Here is a 24,269-nt window from a genome sequence, read left to right as displayed (position 1 = left end):
AAAGTCCAGAGTGCCCAGACGGTCGAAGATGAAGTGGTGTCTTGATATGAATCTTGTCCAGCGACAAATCTTGGGACCCACCCACAAGTAAGCCCTTAAATACCCTAAGGAGAGGGTTGGAACGAATTCAGGGGTTCCTCCCAGAGGAGGGACTGGACAGTGGGGAGGATACGCCCATGTCCTTTGTCCAGTTTTGCACCAGAGCGTGAGCCAAAGGCTCCCTGAACTGGAGTATGCAAAGAGGTCACCAAGTGTGCCCTGCAAGCAGTCTCAGTGATGCTGGCAAGCACACCCACCCTGCCTCAATACACGAAACCCTGTCTGGGAGGTTGACACACCTCCCTGTGACAGGATATCTATTGGTCTGCCTTCCTCTGCTCCCGCGTGGCTCAGCAGCAGGAGGGCAGAAGCCCGTCTCGGGCCTGCAGCAGTCGTAGCTTGCTGTCTGATTCCAGGAGTACTGAGGACCTCTAAGAGGAGCTTTACAGTGCATGGTAGATAACTCCCACACCGTTTACGGTAATTTTTTATTCCAACATGTTTGATACCAAACAAAACAGTGTTTGTTACAGCCAGTTTAGAGATGGTCATCACATAATGACACATAGCCCCTCTATGTGTTATATGGGTGATGCACTTAAAACCAGAGAGAATGGACTCTGTAGGTTGTAAGGGTGTCCTGCTCATGCAGGGACACCCTCATGATTAGAACCGAGTACCCTGCCTTCAGGATTGAAAGGCCTACTTTAGGGGTGGCTTATAGGTTTTAAGTGCAGTGACCTCAGATATAGGGAAACCTATATTGGTCATAAGTGGTGCTAGCACCAGCTTATACAGGCTGCAATCGCAGGCATGCAGTCACAGTTTGAGTGGTCTCTCGTGGGTGGCATAATACATGCTTCAGCCCATGTAGGACCCCTGGTGTACCCATTAGGCCTGAGCTGTAATTTTCGTTCGCTCGCAGATTTTGCGGACTTTGGGTAATTTTGCGTTCCGCGGAGAACGGAGAATTGCAAAAAAATCTGTGATCCGCTGCTTCACAGAATTTTTTGCTTGTTCACTCTTTCAAAATGCGTGTTCCCAAGATATTTCTCTCGAGCCCGCAAACAACTTTTGCGAACACGAAAAAAAGCATTGCGAACGGGCTGAACAAGAAATTCCGCATGTTCGCTGAACCTTTGCGTGCTCGCGGAGATTTTTTACAGTTTCGTGGAGCTTTGAGTAGCACGTCTACGCAAATTCCACCCACCCCTAGTACCTATGCCCTGGGTACTTCAGTACCATATACTAGGGACTTATAAGGGTACACTAGTAGCCAATCTGGGATTTACCTAGGTACTCATCATAACAAATTTTGGGGAGAAAGCACAGATACTGGAGTCCCGATTTGCAAGATCCCAGTCAGACTAGTCAGAAACCATAATACCAGGCAAAAAGTGGGGTAACCATGCAAAAGGTTCATACCTTCCTATACAGATTCTTATTCTGCCATAGATTAGGCAATCTAGGATCAAAGCGTGCTTAATTGTCTGGGAAAATGTTTTCCCAAATACATGCACTGTGAAACTGCCCTGCGACATCTCCCAGGAACTAGGGGTACCCCAAGCATAATATACAGGAAATAACCTGGCAGCAGTGTGCTTTACACCAAGATCCCAGGTACCAGTAGACAGCAATTCAATTCCCCCTAAAATGAAACATTATTCCCTTTATAAAAAATTGCAACTTCACAGAAAGACTACGTATGTAGTTCTCAACTTGATCATCATAACATGATAAGGAAAACACAAATAGTTTCTACTGGAAGATGAAATGGACAACACAAGTCTGAGGTAGTTAGTGTACTGTTTAAAGGTGCATCAGCCAAGCATGATCTCCAACTCCTACCTCTCCCTGCCATTGTCTCCCCTCAGCATCTGCCCAACAGTCACTCGTGCAACCCATCCCCATTTCATCCATCCATCCATCCACAAGACTGCTCATGCACACAGAACCGCATGACCAGATCACACTCTTCCCTCCTTCAACAAGAAGAAAATAATCACCCAACAAAGACCAGATTACAGATAACACGCACCAAGACAAGGTAGTTACACAACAAAAAGAAAATACCAACCAGTAAACAACACACACAATACAGACCCGATTTATAAAACTCAGGTAACTTAGCCAACAAAACTTTCTCTATTGGACTTAACAGAATCAAACCATAGGCTAGTATATGTTACATAGTCCTATACTTTCTTGACGCCGATAAGTAGCCAAACTTTAACATAGTGTACTTTCCACACGTATGATTTCATCCTGCTCTTATACTTCTCAGCCTTCAGCTTATTGGCTGCACGGTCAATTTCCAAATCATCCTTCATTATGTCCCTCAACACCATGAAACAGCTTTAAGCCACCGTTTTGCCCTTTAACAGTTCAAAGGGAGAATTCCCAAAAATTATGTTAGGAATTACTCTGTAAATCAAAAGAGTTGCTTGAAGAACATTTCTCCAATCCAATCCACCTCTGTTTGTCAACGCGATCACCTTCTGAATGATTCTGTTGAAATGCAACACTCAGGGGTGGACTTCATTCGTTCAATGATGATCTAATCACTCAGATCGTCTAGAAGTTCCTTTAACTTGCTCCTTTATGTGAAAGGAGTACTTCTGACCTGAAGTATTACTTCTGAGGATTAATCTTTCAGTAGGATTTTAGGTTTAAAACCTTTTTATATCCCCAATTCCTCTGAAAAGACTTCAGAGTAAGTTTCCATTCAACATCTGTATCATTCATGAGGATTTGCCTCTTGGATTTAAGTTTATTTCCAGCTGCTCTTGATGGGGTCGATCCGGCAGTCATCTTTTCTCTGCAAAATGCACCTTCCTTCTGGGGCATATCCCCTCAAGGCTAGCTACAAAATTACCTACGGTGTACATTTTATGACCAGTGTATCCTTCAGGATTAACATCAATATTAAGTGCCTTTCTGGCCATAAATCTTGAACTGATGTATTGCTTACTATTGTGGACTGTACACTAGATAGTAAGAGTGATAGTTTTCTTCCTATCAATATTTATGGAATATGATGGATAACCTGTGACTCATGTCCTTTTCATGTACACTAAACATTAGGTTGTGATTGAGTCCTCCTCAGAATGGGTTTCTGTTGCATTGAACAATTTTTACCCTATTAAGCAATCATGATTTTCAAACAAAAGTCTTTTCTCTGGTATTAACATTAAAAATCTATCACTTGCCTGATAGTCTATTATTCTGTAAATGGATGAAACAGCCCCATGCGTAACCCACACTGACATTTACCTAATGTCATGCATGATGTCTCTTTTCTTCTTTCTTTGTGCCTTTAATCTCTTATTAACCAGAACGACCTCAGGGAAACAGTTTCCTCAAAATATTTTAATAAACTTCTCTGAAAGCAAAATGCCTATGGTACTGTTTATGCTGGTGTTTAATGTCAGATCTGTGCCACTTCATTGCTGTTCTTGGACTTTTCTGCTTTTGAGTTTCATTATTATTTAGACTGAGGACCTGATCGTAGGTTATATGTTCAAAGTCGCATGACACAGCAAGTGATCTGAAGGCCCAGCCATATTACTCATCGGATTTATCAATGCCTTGCATTCTGGAGTGAATTTTGTATCTCTCCATAATGGTACAGCGTTTCTTCCAGTAACCTGAGCATGTATGTTTTTTAAAGTCTTTAAAACCAGTTTCCACCTAAGCCTAAGCAATGTCTTAACAAGATATATTTCCACAAACAACAAAAATACTGTATACCATATTTCCCAAGCTTTATGAGGTTTCACCTAGAGTTCAAGAAAAGGAGGGAGTAGCAAAATCCTAGCCATAGGCTAGTAGATCAGAACACACAAATACATGCTCTCTCTCCACAATTCCAATGTGGAATAGTAGCACTGAATAAGAATGAAAGCATAGAAGTAATCAGTGAAAAACAACATTTCAACTATAATCAATTTATCCTGCACAAACCCAAAACTGTTAAATAAAATCAAAGTCAAAATGAACTGAGTCATCCATAACAATAGTCTGTTAGCTATCTAGAGAAAAATTGCAAAATAACATGAACGAGTCTTTAGGAATACTACATCGTACACACATAGTGGTCGTATTTCCTTCATACTCTGGGCTCTCTGACAAGTTGTATCCACAGACAGATCAGATATAACAACTGAAGGAGTCTGATAGTAAAGATGGTGTTGCTTTGTCGTGGTGAGTTTAAGGACTGTATTACCATCATCAGATTCCTGTTGTCATACGTTAGAGCCCAGGGTCCAGTAGCATTTAGATGCCCAAGTGATGCTAGGAGAAGGTGAATGCTTTAAAAGTCATTTTTTGCTGTTAATAGCTGCTGATAAAGCAACATATTCCACTGTTTATTATAAACATCACAACGACAACATGAGTAGAAAAGTAACTTTCTCACAAATCACAATCACTGGGAAGGCAGCAATAATCAATCAATCAGGGTGCTTATAGAGCGTTAGGGTCTCAAGGAGATGGGGGGGTTGGGGGGGTCTGAAGTTCAACTGAAGAGCCGGTTCAGCTGAAGAGCCAGGTCTGGAGGTCCTTCCTGAATTGAGGCAGTGAGTGTGATTGCCTGAGATGTAGAGGAAGAAAGTTCCAGGTCTTCACGGTGAGGCAGAAGAAGGATCTTTCTCTGGTCATGGTCTTGCGGATCTGTGGGATTGTGGGTAGGGCCAGGTTGGCGGAGTGGAGGTGTCTGGTGGGAGTGTTGAAGGAGAAGGGGTGGTTGAGATATGCATGTCCGATGTCATGGAGGGCCTTGTAGGCATGTGTGAGGAGCTTGAAGTTTATTCTTTTGTTGATCGGGAGCCAGTAGAGGTCTCTTAGGTGACTGGAGATGAGGTAGCAGCGGGGGATGTCCAGGATAAGTCTTGCAGCAGGGGATGTCCAGGATAAGTCTTGAGGCGTTTTTCTGGATTCCTTGCAATTTTTTTTGAAGCCTCTGGGTGGTCTAGGCATAGAGTGCACTTCCATAGTCAAGTTTGCTGCTAAATGATTTTAGTAGAGTTTTCTGCTAATATTGCCTTATAGCCCGCCATAGTGAGCTATACCGGCTATTAAAGGCCCGCTCCAGCGTTAAAGGCCAGAGCCGAAGGCGAGGCACTTTAACAAGGTAGCAGGACTTTAATAGTCGGTATAGCCCACCTACGAGGGGCTATAAGGCTATTAGAACATTCCGCCCTCCCCTCAGGCTCCCTGAAGCCTTTGTTCACAGCCAGAGCAGTGAACAAAGAAGCATTGGAATATTGGAGCTCCGGGCGTATACCAGCCATTATAAGCCCGGAGCACTCTATTGTTTTCAATGGAGCTCCCACCATTCCAATGTTCTAATGGGGATTGAAGTCAAAAAGAATACCCTGGTTCAGCACCATCTGCCTTGAGTCGGAGTATGACACAGACTTAAATTATACCTGTGCACTTCAGGTGAGGAGAAGAAGAGCAACCGCTGCTGATCCTCCTCGCCGCTACTGGAGGATGAAAAGGACCACGGTAGCCTGAGAGAGGTAATATATTGTTAAAAGAATTAACAGTGGCAGACGACCAACTTCTACCTATCCTTCTGTCTATACCCAGCAACTTCACTAACCACCACTTGCCTGAGCCCATCTCAGTTACACTCCGGCACATGTAACAATGCTACTATATCACAATTTTCTTGTAGAAAGGCTGCCATCCACGAGGGTGAGAAGTCGCCTCCCAGCTCAATCTCAACTTGCAACTGACTCTTTCCTAATCACACATTACAGGAAATAACTATGTACCTTCACTATGAGGCTCTAGTTACTAAATACATTGCAACATAAGAATAAATACAAACACAAGATTAAACAAACAGGTGCATCTTATACCAGAATTAGGGTAATGCCAACATCTTCAAATACAAAACACCAACTACATACAGAAGCTAATTCACAAATTTGTAACACAACACAAGTGATTTCAATACTGATAAAAAAGTGTATCCGATTCCTTATTAGAGACAGTAAGAGATATTACAATATACTGTATCGTGTTACGGTTCAAAAACCTTTACATAAATGTCTAAAACATTCAACACTACATATGGTATAAAGTTATGTTTCGGTTTTCTGGATGTAAGTACTGGGCACAAAATAAATAAGGAATAAATAACCCTGTACCAAAATAATCAGCATACAGAAAGTTGTTTGAGGCTTCTGGGTTCTCCGGGTGTGTCTGGAACACCTGGCTGATTCCATGGAGCAAGAAACAAAAAACACACTCTGGGGGTCTGAAACTGGGCCTAATAGTGCTCCAGAGGACAAAAGATTCCATGGAGCCTCTGCTTCTCTCCCATGAGTTTCTACATACATGGCTCACTGTCTCCCCCTCTGACATGGCTCACTGTCTGCCCCTCTGACGGGTGAAATGTACAGCCCTGGTCTCTGGACGGTGTCACAGTAACCTGCCTTGTTTATTCTACTTATTTATATTCAGTATTTAATTGAATCACAAATTCACAACACGAGTGATACAGAAAACACCAGTTTGTATTTAGTAAAAACAAATGTCATGGTTTACATAGATTGAGGGTCATGAGACAGTCTTAATTAAATACTGCAAGCACATCTTCACTTGCATCGGAGGCCAGCCTCCAATGATCAATGTACAAGTTGTACAAGTTCCAGGAATTCACCTCTATCAGGTTGTGTCTTTTGCTTCTAGGTATGCGTCTTATTACAGACGGCTACTGTGCTCTCTGTCAAAGGGAGATATCATTTATCATGGGAGAGCTATGACGAGGCTAGCGCCAACAGCATTGTAGCATTTTTTATTTTACTTTCAACCACGCTGCACAGCTATAAGCGCCTTGAGACCCTCCGGGTGAGTAGTGCGCTATATAAATGCTTTGATTGATTGATTGATAGGACCATATTACTGCTAGCATCACTCTAGATACATGATGTTGATGCCTACTGAAAACACCCACTTTTAAAGGGTGATATCTCGGTGTTTTGGAGTATTTGTTTTTTCTAGAAGACTTGGCAGACAATCTTAAAATCACTCTCTGGAACATAGTTGAGCCCATCCTGGGTTTTAGGGGCCGAGATGCTGCCTGATGATGAAGCCTAACACGATTTGAGTGAGTGACTGTCCTTTGTGGGAGGGTTACCAGATGTTCTGCCATGACCTACATTTTGAGTCGGTAGGCAATAATTTATACATTTAATAGGACACTACAGAACTTGAAACTCTGTTGTCTATACTTTTCATGGGCAAACACATATCAGTTTCCTAATAAAGTTCTATTTATGTTTCAGGCCGGGGCCTTCAAAGAATCCTCACTAGGAACAAATATCCATTATTTTTATGTGATAAAGCTGGCACTTCTGGTGGCAGTTGTCACCTCTCTGCCAGGAGGATAGGTCACAGCAGGGTGAACAGACACTACTGTGCACAGCCGAAGAATACAATAATTAACCTCACGCCTGATGCGTTTTTTTCCATTACTAGTGTATTTGATTTATTTTTCTTGAAAATGTGCAGAGCCAAAAGACAAGCTGCATTTTCACAAAAAGAAAACAAACACAGGGAGACACAGTTTCTTTTACTGTGGTGGTTTAAGTGGAAATTATAGGCATTGCGGGTCATTTGCACTTTTGTGCCTAGTTAGCAAGTCACAAAAATCGCTAAAAGCTTAAAGGGTCTGTTTAAATAGCATTTAACTATTGGCCTATCCCTAGTTGACATATTTAACTCACATACTTGTCCCTAGTATATGGTGTAGAAAATGTAACCAGGGCCTGGAAGTTAAATGCCCAATGTTGAATTAAGCACCAATAATGCCATCCACACAGTGGGCCTGTAAAACATGGTTTTAGGCCTACCGTGTAGCTTGATTGCAGCAGTCTCAAAACCAGTTGTCAAACCTGTCAAAATAACCCTTTTTGACAGGCAGGAAACCCTCCCTTTAAACAGTAATAAGGCACCCTAAGTTAATCTTGTTCCCCACAAGGAAGGGTGCCCGATATTTAAAAGTGGAACACATGCTGAGGTAAAGTTAGCATGTTCCTCCTGTGTTAGACCCCCAAAGCTATTTTCATTGGCAGAACTGTACATGAATCCTTGAAAATTTCAAGTACAGATTATAAACTTCAATACGGACCTTTTGACAAGAAACAGCTACAAAAGTCAAAATTAGATATAACATTTGTAAATATAATTGAATGGTAACATTTGAATTTTAATAGATATTTGTGGAAAGTAACTTTTAGAAAGTTAGCTTTTACTTGCTTGAACCTCCATTTGGCTAATTACCAATTACCTAAAACAAGCTTGTCTGCCATTGCTTGGCCTTAGTGGGGTGTGAAACTGCTCTCAGAACAGAAATAATACCTTGGGTATGGGGAGGTAATTTTTCCCCCATGCAGGAAGACCAGTTAAGAGGACCACTGACATGCATTAACTTGCAACGGGTCTACTCTCTCATAAGTAAACGTAAGGTGAGATATGGGTAAGACAAATCTTTGTTCCGCAAGACAGACTAGTTCCAAGCCCAGTGTGAGTGACGACAAAGGCGGGGCTAATAATTTTCCTGGACACACTTGTGTGCGGATAAACAGGCTCCAGAAAAAGGAAGAAAGGGTATACTCATCTTGGATTTTAGAAGTAAAGTGCACTGAGGGATAAGGAAAGCAGGAACTGCAGAAAACGTGTGTAGGGATACCCCAGGGAACTTTTACCCCGTTGGTTAGGAAGAATCCAATAGTCACCCTCATCCACCGCCTTGTGCCAACCATCAATATGGCACCTCAAGGCACCCTACTCAGAGCCCTTTCTGGACCTGCATAAGTTCACAAAAAGGACTAAAACCTACTCGCTGTTACTTGTGAGGAGCTCTGAAGAACTGTACCTGCTCTTTCCTTTACCAAGGACAAAGGCATGGACTCCAAGGGTCAGTGTGCTGAGTTCCTTGTAGTTACAGCAATATAACAAGCTGAAGAACCACTTTTTTTCTGGATAATTAGTTGCCCAGTCACAAGTGGGTCTGCACTGGACAGTGCACAAGGTCTTTGCTGTACAAATCTCTGAAATCCTAAGAGCCTCACTGAAGTCTGCAAGTCTCACGTTAAGATCTGATGAAAAGGTGGTTTACTACTGCAAAGGTTTGGAGCTTAAACATATTTTGATTTCATGCCGCAAGAGGACTGGGACTTACCTGCAAAGCTAATCCGGTGGAGACGTGACCTTGCCGGACTGAAGAAACAGGTTTGGACCACTCAGAGAGTCTCCAAAGCTGCTGCAGCGGGCACACGACAAGGAGGTATCTGACACTGTGGAGCCTTCTTTGGATACAGCCTGCTACCTTGTACCACTGGAGAAATCCAAGCTTCATTTTCGAGACTAAGACCCAAGGTAGAAAGCTTGACCAGACAAGGGTGTCTAAAGATAGAAATGTAAAAAAGTATCAGGCCAACTTGACAGAGGCCCTGGGCACAAAATCTGGCTTTCCCACTCTGAGCTTTCCCCATTCATATGAATGGTTTTAACTGGACCTCTCTCAACGTTTATCTGACTTAAGTAAGTCCTTCATAGATATAGCCTGCTGCCTACCACCACTGACAGATTCTGACTTTCATTTTGCAGACAAAATCCGAAGGCAAAAAATCCAGGAACAGGCCATCCTGGTTGGTGTTGCTGACCTTATGATATATGGGTGACTGCATCAAATTTCACCGAAGTCCCCGTATACAACGACCATGGGCTATCATTGGCACCATTTTCACAAAAATCCTTAAATACACATAACTGTGGTTCCCCTGACTGTATTTTGTTGTTTTGCTTCTTAAAATGTACTCCATTTTTAGGTCTCGCAACCAGCGTTGTACTGCGCAGCAGTGCACTCGCAGGTCGCAAGACCTTTAGTAGGTGAAAAACGGGGAAATCAAGCGGACCTAGGAATCGCACAGGCTCGTGCGTTTACTTTTCAGCTACCTCATTGGCCTTAGCGTGCGTCTTTTAATGAAAGACTGCACGCTATTGGCCAAAGGCGGGCGCATTGCTCCGCCCACGGCCTATTGGTGTCTATTACGCGCTTGGTGTGCGAAATAGACACCAATAGGCCGTCACGTGGTTTCATTTATCATGCCCAGACACGGGCACGATAAGTGAAACAACACGGCTCGCTGTGGTGCACGCGCACCACTCGCGAGCTTCTTATTTTTTTGGATCCATTTTTTTACGTTGTAGCTGCATACATATGCCATTGATCTACAGGAATTCACGCTAGTGTGGTTTTTAAGTGTGTTTTCTGTTGGGTAAATCTCACGGTAAAAGAGTACAAACTGCGCGCCTGCTTTGATGGCTTTTGATGAGCCCATTGTTTTTGTACGAGCCAACCACTGTTTTGGGATTACAGATGGTATTGAGGGCCAGGCCCAACAGTAATGCTGGAAAAGAGTCAGTAGCTGTGCCCGGAAATGTGGAGGCCTGTGTTGTCTACGTTGTGCACTTTGATCGTTCAGTAACGTGCTGTCCAGGGAGCGTATCCGTTGATGAGTTGATTTGGCGGAATTAACTTCCATGTGTCTACAGCTAGTATTGGCATCTTTAACTATGCAACGCAGCCTCGCAGCGCGTGATGGAAAAATGAGCACGCGCCGTTAACCCCAACCGCCAATCCGTTGTTCCAAAAGAGGTCTCGCCCGGGCGTTGGCGTGTTCTCGTGCCCAGTCTTTCTCAGGATGCGCCTGTGGCTCAGACCAGCACCATGGTCACGGAACGAGCCTGCTTTGCTCACGGGACTTGGCAAGTGCTAACCGTCTGTCTGGAAACCCAGCCCGGGCCTTTGCAACCCCTAATTTCTAGTTGCTGTATTTTTGCAGGACAAAGAGTGGAAGCGCCTTGCCCAGGATCATACCAGCTTAGAAGCCGGTTAATAGTGCGCTAGTGGTGTAGTTTCACAGCTTATCATTTAAGTACCACTGCTCCTCACATACCTGTTACATAAATGATGGCGTCACTGAATAGTTTCTCAGGAAATCCAGCAAATTATCCGTCCCTAGGATGTAATTATGTGCCCCATCCAGCTTTGTAGGCTTTTTGTGGTGGTTACTTTTATTGTCACCGTTACAACAAATGACAGAGAAGGATAAACGCAGAACAAAAGCAAAAGGAGGAAACAATGGGCCAGAAGGGAGGGCTTAACAAGAGGCCCAATAAAAATGTAAGATTACAGAACAGTAAATTTCTCATACTTCGTGACAGAGACTTCTACCTCAATCCAATAAAATCTTCTAATCAGGCATGCATAACACAGCCCCACGCAAGAATCTAATAGGAAGGCAGCCACCACATCACTATCAGATACAGGGCAGCAGCAGAAGTAAGTACCAGCTGTGCTCTTTAAATACAATTATTCAAACTCTTATTGCTGGGTGTATCCCAAAGCTGCTTTTAATGGATATGAACAGTGTCTGACTGGGGAAGAAAATAGGCCCTGGCACCAACTTGAAAGCGCCCCCCATTAGTTAATTGGAAAACTAAAAAGAAGTGCCTCATGTTTGCAAATTGGAGCAGCTTTGAAACTGTTAAGACGTGCTGTATAAGTGTTTTGTAAGATATGGAAGAATGCATGGATTTGAGCTTGCGCAAGCAATGTTTGTTTTTATATCAGGAGAATCATCAGTAAAAACGAGCCCAGCAGACCATAAATGAGGCCACAAACAGCCAAAAACCCAGCTCACACTCTGACCTGTAAGACAAGCTTAACAGGCACTGCCCGATTGCCTCATAGGTCAGTCCGACCCTTGCTTTGAATACCCAGGTGTTCAATGCTTTCAACAAACACGATGCAAAAGAAAGACACAGTGCCAATTTCCTAAGAATGGCGATTCAAAGTGTTAGAGGGCCTTGGAACAATTGCTGGCTGCACTGTGTGAAATAAATGCTGATTAAATATACTATTAGTCTGAGTATTTAAAAAGTTTGAGGAAATATTTGTTACTGTGGCAGTATCTGGCTTGTGCTCCACCCATTTGAAAAAAATAAAACAAATCCCATTGCCTCCTACTCTTCATCCAAAAACATATAAAGCTTAAATCTTCCCTCTGTCAAACAAAAGTATGATGATCACACTGCATTCCTGCAAATACTAGGAATGCTGTCTGTACGTCCCCGTACTCTTCATTACTCAGATGCTTACGGGCACCATCATTACTCCATGAGGACCAATTATATCCAATGGAAGTGCACCTGTGTTAGCTTTTGAAATGTAATGCACAGTATTAGTCACTTAGAATGGCGGAATAAATACCTGATCTCTTGTCTGAAAGTCACGGTTCTAATACACAATGTAGTCCTTAAATGGCCAATAACAGATTACCCAGAGGAAAGGAACATAGGACTCAGATAAGAAGGACTCAATGTACTGAGGTGTACTGAAATGTAATCACAGAATCTCCACTTAGTACCGGTTTCTCGTCCCACTCCTTACAACATTGGGCTATACCAAGCAGTGGAAAGCCTTTGAGCACCGATCACAAGCTGTGGCACGCAAGCCACGAGTATTGTGGAAATGTTGGTTCTAAAGCACCATTTAGGATTACAACTGACCGCCCAATGCACCATTAAATCTATAGCCAAATAAGTCTTTTTTGTTAGTTATTTTGCAGTTCAGCTTATCGAAAAATGCTTACGTCAGAGGCCCTACCTTCCAGAAATGAGTGAATGGGCGGTCCCTAGATTCCAATAATGATTCAGTGGGCGTCCCTGGGTTCCAGAAGGATTAAGTGAGGACGCACAGAAGTCAAAAGGATAGGAACCACTGCTCTAAGTCACAGAGTAAAGTGATGCCTCTCTCCAAGTAATAGATTGAAAGTAATGTACATCACTACCTCACACAGTGAAGAAATGTGAATGGCTATTTCATAGTGAACGCCATCAGACCTGGCTGAAATAAGAATTACTCCAGAACAATGAGAGTCATTTTGGTAATTTTGCAATGCTGTTGTGACAAGAAATTACACAAAATTACTTGATTAGACACATTTGCATAAATTAGAGTAATTTGGGACAGAAATGCCTACCCATGAGCACAGGAACAGAGTGCGAGCCGCTGGTCCTGTTCTGTTGTATTTGGAGCCATTTTCTTGGCGCAAAAATGCATACTCAGGTTCATTTTAGGCGCAAAGGAGCATTTTTCACTAAGAAAATGGAGCTAAATGCAGGATTACAGGCCTTGTGCAATTCTGAGAAATCTCATGCAATTTTGTATAATTACACTACTGTAAATTATGACATGAGTTATGCCCACCCCAAACGTCATGAATTCAGTCACATAATGAAGGCAATGCACCTGTCTAGCACATAGAGAAAAAAAAACCTTATAGTCACAGACTGAAAGCAATGCAGCCATGGGGTCACAGAGTGAAAGTGGGGGGCTCCTCTTATCAGAGTGAAAGCAATGTACCCATCTACGTCACAGCAAAAGCATAGACCTCAGCCCTGATTGGAATGCCGCCCACCTTGGACTTCTTTAATCTATTTTTTTTTCAGTTTAAGAAAGTTTTTATTTTGTTTTAAGAAACACAATGCAAGGTAATAAAATAGTACATGGGAACCGAATGAGATAAAACATGAGGTATATAAAAAAAAAAGGCAATAAAATAACGGTTCAGCAGGAGAGGAGGAGAAGAGGGGAAAAGAAAAGAGAAGAGAGAAAAAAAGAACAAGAAGGAAGAAAGGAAGAGAGGACAGTACAGTACAGGAAGAAAAAGAAGAGGAAGAGAAAATCATAAGCGGAGAAAGAAGGAATAAAAGCAATAGGATAAAAGGGCCCAGCAATCAGTCAGGAGAAGTGGACGAAAGATAATTAGAAAAAGGGAGCCAGAGAAGGTCAGATTTAATTTTTAAAGAGACAGAAGAGGAGGAATCAATAGCAATCCTGTGTTCATCACAAATGAAGTTCCACCATGTTAGAACAGATAATTTGGAGTTATCCTTCCAACAGGAGAGGATCACTTTAAATGCAATAGCAATGAAAAGATCAAGTAATCTTGCACTAGGAGGAACAATATGTATATCTTCTGAATCAGAGCCTAAAAATACACTTAAGAATGATAAAGGAACGGAATAATGAAACATGCGCATGCAAATATTCCAAACAGAGTTCCAGAAGGTTAAAACAGAATGGCAGTCATATAGTTGATGTATGAGCGTACCTGTATGAGAGGAACATGACCAACAGAGAGTAGTAGAAGAAGGCGAAAATTTAGCAATACTTACAGGAGTGATAACAGCTCTATGATAAATAAAAAATAGCGATTGAGTAATACGAGCCACTACAGAAACTTTAAACAATTTACACCAAATACGATCCCACACATCAACAGGTAGAGAAACGAATAAATCAGTTTCCCAAGCAATCTCAGTAGCTGATTTAGGCCGATCAACAACATTTGATAGCAGTATTTTATAGACAAGGGCAGCTTTAGGTTGATGAAGGGAGAACAATGGGTAAAGGGGAGTGGAAGGGGAAAAAGGATGGCAGGTCATCAAAAGGAGGAAAGGTTGACAAGTGAGATGTTATAGCAGTAGTGATAATTGTGTATTCCTTGACACAAGACGCAGGCAAGTCGTACAAATTTTGCAGTTCAGGAAAAGAGAGAATGGAAGTATTGGAAAAAAATAAAATATCCTTTTCTTTCCAATACTTGTAGTAGAACGACTTGCCTTTATACTTGAGAAATGTATTATACCATACACAAGAGGATAAAAAACACTGGAGAGGAGATAAATCTTTAGAAAATACATCATGCAGCAGAGTTTGTGAATATTTTAATATTTTACCACTGGGTGTTTAGCCAAAAATGAACAGTTGGAAATAAAAACGGTATGTTGAAATGAAAAATCCTTTAACAATGAACGTTCAAAAGCAATCCATTTGGGTAGTGGGGCATCAATAAAATCAAAGGCTAAAGAAAAGGATTGCTTAATTAGGAAGGCAGAGTGGTACATTTTAAAATTAGGGAAACAAACCCCACCTTCATTCTTAAGACGAACGAGCTTTTGTAAGGCAATGCGGGGGTGTTTATTATTCCACAAAAATTTGGAGCAAATGGAAATTAAACGTGTAAAATATGAATTTTCATGGGGAGCATCGAAACAGTGTAGAGGACATGTGGCGTAATCATTATTTTAATGGTATCAAGTCTATCCCATCATGATAAGAAGAGGGGAGACCAGAGTTGGAGGAGGGATTGAATCTTCTGAGTGAGGGAAGCAAAGGTACGTTTGAGAGTGTCAATTAGGGATGAGGAAAACTAAATTCCAAGATATTTAATTGTGGAAGGACACCATGCAAAATCAGTTGAGTCAAACATGTATTGATAGCAGGTAGAGTTTAAGGGTAAGACTTTCGTTTTAGATAAGTTAAGTTTATAACCTGAGACAGAGGAATATAAAAAGGACTTCATTCAAAAAGGGGGGGAAGTGACGTAATAGGGTTGGCCATATAGACTAAGATATCATCCGCATATGCAGATACTTTTGTTTCAACGGAGGAGATTTTGAACCCATTTATTTGGGGATTGGATCGGATTCGTTCCAAAAAGGGCTCAAGACATAGTATAAACAATAACGGGGAGAGAGGACATCCTTGTCTCGTACCCCTAGACAAGGGAAAGAATCTAGAAAATTGGTTATTAACAAAAATACTGGCACGGGGGGCTCAGTAAAGGAGTTTAACCATGGAAATAAAAGTGGGACCAAAGCCAAACCATTGCAAGGAACGGAACATAAATTGCCAATTAATACGGTTAAAAGCTTTCTCCGCATCCAGGGACAAGGCTGCGAGAGGGGCTTTGAATTGTTTGCTATGAGAAATGACATTGGCAAACATACGGGCATTGTCAGCGGCAAGTCTGCCTTTTACAAAACCAATTTGGTCGGTTTTGATCAAAAGGGGAATAATTGAATCAAGACGGGAGGCGAGAATTTTGGCAAAAATTTTACAATCATAGTTGATTAAGGAAATAGGACGGTAATTTTTACATTGGGAATGATCCTTGTCTGGTTTGGGAATAATAACGATGAGAGCATCCAAGAAAGACCCTGAGGCCTTAGCGTCGGCAATGAAAGAATTAAAAAGATGTAGCAGCCGAGGCACAAAAATGTCATGAAACGTAGAGAAAAACTCAATTGGCAATCCATCAGGACCAGGAGCCTTTGATTTTTTCAGGGAGTTGATAGCCTTAAGGATTGGACTTCTTTAATCTATAAACAATTCAAATACTGCCCGCAGACCTGAATGCCCCACCCTCACCCTAAACTCAACCACAAAAAAATACATCTATATTCATTTCACAATGGTCAGGCTCAGTCAGAACCGCTCCACCTCACCTTCCTTGGAAGCTCAAAGAGGTAAGCTTAAATACATTTCTAGCCACATAATGTAAGATCCCTTAGACTCACAAACCGAAAGTAATGTACACCTCTTTACGTCATAGGGTAAAAGCAATGCACTTCTATGTACATCACAGAGTGAAGGCAATGTACTCCTGAGAGAAGGGAAATAATAAAGGCCTGCGAGTCACGAGGCGCATTTTCTATGTGCGCGCACCTGGTGCGCCTTGTCTACGCCCGCGCACCAGAAGCTGTGTACTCCAAACAAGTGAGCCAGGCCCGTGTCAGGCGGGGGCGCTTCCGGTATCGGGTGTTCACAGTCCAAGCACAAACTGCATCCAGGGGCCACGGAACCCACATGCTGGGCACCCGTCCCAACCAGTCACCACACGCACTTCAACACCATCTGCGGCTTTCCACACGTTACCAGGTTCACAGAATCTCAGTCCCACAGAACATCTGCCTGCATTTATAATTCTCAGCCGCCAACAAAATCAGGAAACAACTGAAAACCTTGAGCCTAACAAACCCTCTGCACTGAGCAAGTCACCCACTCCCCTCTTTCTGCGCAATGTGATACTCCCTAAAATGCGCAGAGTTCCCGGCCCCCTCTGCTTTCGAAGAAACCCTGTCTCACACATACAGAGGATGGGAACTTGCAGACAGCGCCGGGGGTCCCAGACACCTCGGCCGTCCCACCGAGGACACAATACATGAATGCAGAAAGGGCCAGAAGAGAGGAGGAACCAGCAAACACCACCACGACAACCACCTCTGAGGCGCACAATCTTTGTGGGGGACCCCCACTTCCAGGCACCGCAGGTGGGACGGTACAGCAAAACGCCACATGAACATTCTACTGCACGTAAGTTACAAAGAAAACAAGCATTTGCAATGCAATAGGTCTCGCATTATTAAAGTTTGAACTATTGGTGTTGCATTATTTATTAATGCCAATAGCTCAAACTTTAATAATGCGAGACCTATTGCATTGCAAATGCTTGTTTATGTTGCTTGGGATATTTTCTATTTGGTGGTTCAAAGGTATTACTGTTTTGGTACTGCATCCATTCTTTACACATTCCCCAAGTTAAGCGGGTCCGATGTGGGCCATAGCTAACAGGGGTTAAGTTCTGGTTAATCACATTTGGGGTTTACCCTGATGGAATAGGGTTTTTATTCCTTAAGGAATGCGTCCACCCACTCTGAATAGTAATTCACTTTCTTACAGCATCCATTTAGCCAGGGGCTGATTCTTTATCCAGAGAGATACTGCAGCTCCTTAACTCTGAGGTGAGTTTGATGGGTCGGCCTTGCCCCTGAGGGATCTGTATACTGGGTGCCTATACTTGCACTTTTCTGTAAAGAGATCCTATGAGGCTGTGCACCATCCAAGAACTTTCTTCTTCCCTATCCCAGACAGACCGACCAACCAACTTATGAAAACTGATTTCAAGAAAAATACAGTACAAAATGCATATTACCAAAATGATTTCATGTATTCATCCCAGAACAAATTTTTCAATCAATCTCAACACTTTAAATTGTTTCTGGAAGAAACACGATTGGGGAAGGCGCTCTGAAAAGGAGAAAGGCTGTTTGCTGTTAATCACTGTTGAGAATTAATTGGAGGACTGAACAGCCACTTTCTCTCCTCTGCCAAAGAGTCAATGGCTGCTCTTGAGTCGCGTGCCTCTATAGTACTAGCACATGCTCACATTACTGCATAGAGCTCCACTTCTTTCGGAGCTGAATATTCTGTATGTTGGAAGACTGTGTCCAACAAAGTAACACTAATTCCTATAAGTCTCAGAACAAGCATTTGCAATGCAATAGGTCTAGCATTTTTGAGAGTTTGAGCTAATGGCATTGTAAATGACTATGCCTTTTATTTATGTGTTGTGTTTTTAAAACAGATAAATAAAATGCATTGTCATTTACAATGCCAACAGCTTAAACTCTTGCAAATGCGAGACCTATTGCATTGCAAATGCATGCTTTACATTTATTTAAAGCGTTAGGAAAGAGCTTAAAGGTGCTAGGAGGCTATCATTAAAGCCTACTGAGCAACAACACACGTAACAGGGGGTGTCACCATGGGAGGTTACAAAACGAGATAAGGCTCTACAAAGGAGGAACTACTACGCCATTTGACCAATGAACAGCCAGTTTACAGTGTACAATGACACAAGCCAATGAAAAATTAGAGTGGGCGGAGCTTCAAGTCCCTACCTCAATACAGCATGCCTCGCAGAGCAGCGCATGCGCTGCCCAGGCTCGACCTAAAAATCCTGTATGCTGGAATTTCGTCATCTATTCAACCCAAATCAAAGGTTTCCATAATCCTGCAAGACACTGAATTAGCCCCCTAAGCACTAGGTGAAGATCTTTCGAGACTCTACTCTTGCAGCAAGTAAAGATGAGAATATCTTTGAAACCCATAACTCATGCAAACGAAAACTGGACTTGTACCCTGGAAAACCGCTTCTCCTTTAGCCCAAGGAAAGATCTTAGGAGCCCGAAAGAGAGTCCACATTGCAGAAGCCTCGGCAAGAGGAGAGATACAGGAAGACCTTGGCACTTCCCCCACCCAAATGAAAGATCTTTCATCATTAGACTGCATCACCTCTAATTCTCCTTCCTCCAATACTGTCGGTTGTATATTGTGTGCCACTGCCTCAACCCCTCCCAGACAGAGCTTGTATTCTCGAGCCCAGCAAACCTGCTATTCAAGGAAATAGGTAAATAATCCTAAAAGCCTCAACCTCGCTTAAATCAGTGACAGATCTTATATTCAGAGAATCCCTTTACACAGTACAGCTAGATTCTGAATTCTGTGAGCCTCATCCTCATTGAGTGAATGAAACTTTATCAGGGAAGTCTCTGCACCCAACCATAAAGAACTCTTGAATCCTGGGAGTCCTCCTTAACCTCAGGAAGACATGTATTGATTCACATAATGGGAGGCTCTGCTTCTAAAGGCGGAAATTCTGCATCCCGGAACTCGCTGCCTCAAACCGTGGACGGGTCGTAAATGCTGGAAACCAATATCTATGCCCTTCTCTGCAAGTGGTGGTTATGAACCCTGGCAGGCTTCCGTGTAACTCAACAGAGGAGAGATGGCGTACCCGGACAGCCAGCTTCAGTTCCTAAGACAAGGGCGTATCTTGTTACCCCTGCTCTCTTGGGGACTAATACTATCCATTAATCTTTTGCGTCCCCTCTTTCAGGCAAAGTTCCTGCAAACCCTTGGCACACCACTCCCACAGGACATGATCCTCCATACCGGGAGCACCTGCCTTCAGGAACCGTATCCTGTATTCCAGGAGTCTCGGCTTCCACTCCCTTTTGAAGATAGTGGCGATAAGTTAAGATGCTTTGTACGACCACCATAACCAACCGCAAAGGACACTCCACCTCCGTTTAACTGATCTGAAGTAAACTACTTCTCAAAATGGTTACCATAAAATTACTTCTTGTCTTCATTCCAGGATAAAATTACCAGTAGCTATGTTTGAAACATTTTCAGGTGACAACGTGCTTGCGATTTGGTGCCATTCTAAAAATTAGATACGCCACCATTAATCAGCCTCTAAAGTTCACAGAGAAATCAGCTGTCACTGTCAGTCTATCTCCCCCCACCACTCGCTCAATCTTCTTGCCCCCGTGGTCCCTGTGCGCGCATACCTTGTCCGTGGAGGGTTCCATGCTGCAAGGGGCGTGGGGTTATCTCGGTGTCCCACGGAGTCCTGCGGTGGCTGCGACTGCTTGAATTATCCGCTTGCACTTCCGCCTGCTGTCTCCCGTTTCCACGCTGGCAGCGCTGACGTTACCAAGCAGCTGAGCTCGTTCAACCGCGAAAGGGTAAGGTGGAGGCATCTTGTCACAGGGAGGCTTCCGTAGCCGTAGAACAGTTGCTACCACGAATTGGTTAAACAAATACAGACGCGCCAATGGGGGAAAAAGTGAACTACAGCTAGAGCCAGTAGCTTCATTCAGGAGAAAAAGACGGCCATTGTAGAACAGAAATGCATTTCCCACCTTCCGCCTAAACTTTACTACTAACAGACAATTTGGATATTTAAACTACAGAAAGGACAATTTAAATCATTGACTATTTGTCGAAGAAGAAACAATTACTATTCATAGACGTAGTCGATTATTTGTTTGGCTGATATGAAAAATACAAAATAGTTTGTTTCTGAATGAAAATTATGTGCATTTTTCAGACTGAATCTAGCAAAATTCGGCTTTACGCGAATAGAAAATGTTTCTTTCGGGGATGGACGTTGCATTTGTCTTTTAGTCCGGGTAGTTTCGAGTACACTGCTGTGTAGTCCTTCTTTCGTTTTCACAGTTGATTGAATTACTGTTCACGGTCAGGGGTAGCCAACCTTTTCTGTAGCGAGAGCTACATCTGACACTGCTCGTTCTGATAGGGCACGAAGGATCATTAGCAATGATATATTTCGTGAGGCACATATAAACTTCATTGTAATCTATAAGTAAACATATCTCAACAGTGGCCATCACACTGTAAATCAGACAGTACTGACACAAATTAATGCATGAATAGACTGCTTTAAGAAACTAGGCACTTTTTAAACAAAGGATGCAATACAGAAATAAACATTGTACGACGAAGGCGAGGTAGAAATCAAAAGCAAGTAGAGGGAGAAACAGGATGAGAGGAAGGAGACTGAGAGAAAAAGCAAGGAAAGGGATAAATAAACGAAAGGAAGAATGAAGGAAAGGAAGAGAAAAACCAAGTGAAAGAGAAAGAAAAAGAGGTAGAAAAAGATGACTGAAAGAAGGAAATACAAAAACAATGAGCAAAGGAAAGAAAGGAGAGCAAGCAGAGTACAAGTTGAGCAGGAAACGTAAACAAAGGTAGATCAAGAAAGAAGCTATGGTGAAATAAAGAGAAAAACAGGGAAGGAGAGTAAGGTGAGAATGAAAGCAGGAGGACATGAATGAGGGCGAGAGGGGAGTACAAGAAAGGAGTAAAGGAAAGAAAACAAAAGAAAGACAAGAAATGGAAAAGAAAGAATGAAAAAAGAAACAAGGCAAAGAAGAGAAGTTGACAGCGAAAGAAGAACAAGCATTTGCAATACAATAGGTCTCGCATTTGCGAGTATTTCAGCTATTGGCATTGTAAATGACAATGCCTTTTATTTAAGTCTTAAGAAAATCCTGTAAGTACAAAGTGCTTGTTTACGCACTGCTGTTTGCACTGTCATTTACAATGCCAATAGCTCTTTTATGTATTATTGTCGGAGATGCTTTATGAATGTTAACATATTTACAGTTCATATAGTGAAAACATATAGCATGTTAAACCCTAACTTCAGTCACACAGATATTGAAATTACAAATCTTGCTCAATGCAAAGGTAGATTAACATCAGCAACAGCCATCAAATATTCCAACAATGTTAAAGTTTTCACTCGGCAGTCACAAAAACACAATTTTACCTTGTCACTTTGCTATTTTCCCTTTCCCCCTTTAAAGATTTCTATGATTCCATAGCGGTCCTGGCAGTACAAGCGTTCTATTAGGGTAAATGTTTGGAATCCTCAAATCCGCCCATGTTAAGATGGAATTTATAGAGTGCGCGTACACCGGGAAAGTTTCATGGCGCTAATCTGGTCGAGATCCAAGCTTCTAGAGAAAGATTCAGAAGGCCTGTTGAAAAAGCCAAGTCTTTAAGAGACTTCTTAAGCCAAGAAGATTCATGCAGGAGTGGATATCGGAGGGAAGAGAGTTCCAGAAAGTGGGGGCCAGGATAGAAAACCAGGCAACACCAGTGCGCTTTAATCTGAAGCGGGGAATCAGTAAAAAATTCTTATGGGCAGAACGAAGATTACGCGTTGGAACATATATAGTTAGCATGTTGTTAACAAACTTCGGACTCCTGCCATGGAGTGCTTTAAAAATAAGGCATCCAATCTTGAAAGCGCACCGCTGGGCAACCGGAAGCCAATAGAGGCTTTTCAGAAGAGGGGTAATATGCTGGCGCCTAGGGAGATGAACAATCAGGCGAGCACCCTGATTTTGTATCATCTGTAATCGTTTGGAAAGTCAGAGGGGGATGCCAAAATATAAAATGTTGGCGTAGTCAAAATGGGACATAAACAAGTCCACGATAACTTGAATGCGGGCATCATAGGTGAGGAATCTGCAGATCGTTTTTATTTTTCGGACTTCAAGGAAACAGGTAGAGATCACTGAGTTAATCTGAGACTTCAAAGTGAAGTCCTGATTGATAACCACTCCGAGACTTTTTGCCGAGCTAGAAGGAGCAGGGGGCTGTCCCAAATCCCTTGGCCAAAAGTGAGGTCCCCATGGGCTCTCATCAATGCCACCCGTTGAAACCAACTCTGTCTTGTCCAGATTAACTTTAAGATGATTCTTGTTCATCCATCCACTGATGAACAGCATGGTGGATTGAAAAGTGTGAGCCAATTCCGGGGAGTCAGTGATGGAGAAAATAAGTTGGAAATCGTCTGCATAATTGAAGGTGCAGACATTGCGTTCTTTCAGAGCTCGAACAAGAGGGAGAAGGTAAAGATTGAACAGCAGAGGAGAAAGAGAGGAGCCCTCGGGGACTCCACATGAGATTTTAACTCTGGGAGCAGTAAACTGAGCAATACAAACCGCTTCAGAGCGGTTTTCCAGGAGGGAGCTGAATCAACTTAAGATGAGGCCATTGATTCCTGCCTCCCTCACACGGCCAACCAACAAAGAGTGGTCAACCGTGTTGAAGGCGGCGGAGAGATCAATAAGAACAAGGGCCTGTGAAGAGCACCTGTCAACCTCACTGCGCAGGGTGTCAAAAACAGTGAGGATGACTGCCTCAGTGGAATGTGCCGGCCAGAAACCCGCCTGATGGGGATCAAGGAATTCCAATTCCTCCAAAAAGTCTGTAAGGTAGCCTGTGACATAGGCTTCCAAGATCTTCGCTAGATAGGGAAGAAGGGAAATCGGGCGATAGTTAGTCAGGGTAAGTGGATCAGATCCCACCTTCTTTAAGAGGGGGATGACAATTGCCTCTTTGAAGGTTGCCGGAACAATACCCTGCAACAAAGACTCATTTAGAAGATTGAGAGCAGGGATAGGAAAGGTGGTAAAAATTTCCCTCGGAATCCGAGGAGGGCAGCAATCGGTGGGGGATCCAGATTTGACTTTAGAAAGAAGATTTCTAAAAGTGTGCTCACATAAAACAGGAAAATGCGATAAAGTACTAGGATTAAGAGTGGGATGAGAGCTGGGGTCCTGGTTTAGACAGACCGGAATACTGAATTTGATTTTGTGAATTTTTTCAATAAAAAAGAGATTCAGTGCATTACAAAAGTTTGTGAGGGGGGGGGTTTACTCAGAACTCTTTCGGGATTGGAAAGCTCATTTACAATGCCTTGCCTTTCTATATTTCATTTAATGTGCTATTCGAGTTAGAAGACATTCTCAGTTGAACCCTTCATGACTGGTATTAAAAGCGTGTTTTTTCCAACAGATAATTGATTTATTGGTCCACTTTCTACTATTGCCGGTTGAGTAAACAACTTATATATACTATCATATCAAGTCGGAAGCCTTTGCATCAGCAAAAAGAACTGTGTTTTACCTGTTGACGTGCACTGTAAATACAAGTTAAAAAGCATAGACTTTTTAGGAACAAAAAACCATCATTGTAAAGTCAAAGAGCAATCGACTGCAACCTTTACTGGTTGGGAGGTATTTATATCACTATGCATTCGGCCTATTCAATCTCACTAACAGGCATTAACCTATACTCCCCATGAACGTACGAAAATAAAAACTGCACCCAGTATTTATTTACCATTGTAGTT

The 24,269-nt window shown here is 42.5% G+C and overlaps 1 protein-coding gene across 1 annotated transcript in view; it reads right to left on the bottom strand.

Annotated features, from left to right (window-relative positions):
* Positions 1-20,331, bottom strand: part of PDXDC1 (pyridoxal dependent decarboxylase domain containing 1) — a 399,349-nt gene extending 379,018 nt beyond the window's left edge. The window contains exon 1 of the mRNA XM_078663195.1: positions 20,107-20,331. Coding sequence (XP_078519321.1) covers positions 20,107-20,127 — 21 coding nt within the window. The 5' untranslated portion in view covers positions 20,128-20,331. The remainder of the gene's footprint in view (positions 1-20,106) is intronic.
* Between the last annotated feature and the right edge of the window lie 3,938 nt (positions 20,332-24,269).

Source organism: Lissotriton helveticus, chromosome 10, assembly GCF_964261635.1.
Source record: "Lissotriton helveticus chromosome 10, aLisHel1.1, whole genome shotgun sequence".
NCBI lineage: Eukaryota > Metazoa > Chordata > Amphibia > Caudata > Salamandridae > Lissotriton > Lissotriton helveticus.
The sequence above is the reverse complement of the archived record's forward strand: the minus strand, read 5'-3'. Positions and strand labels throughout refer to the sequence as shown.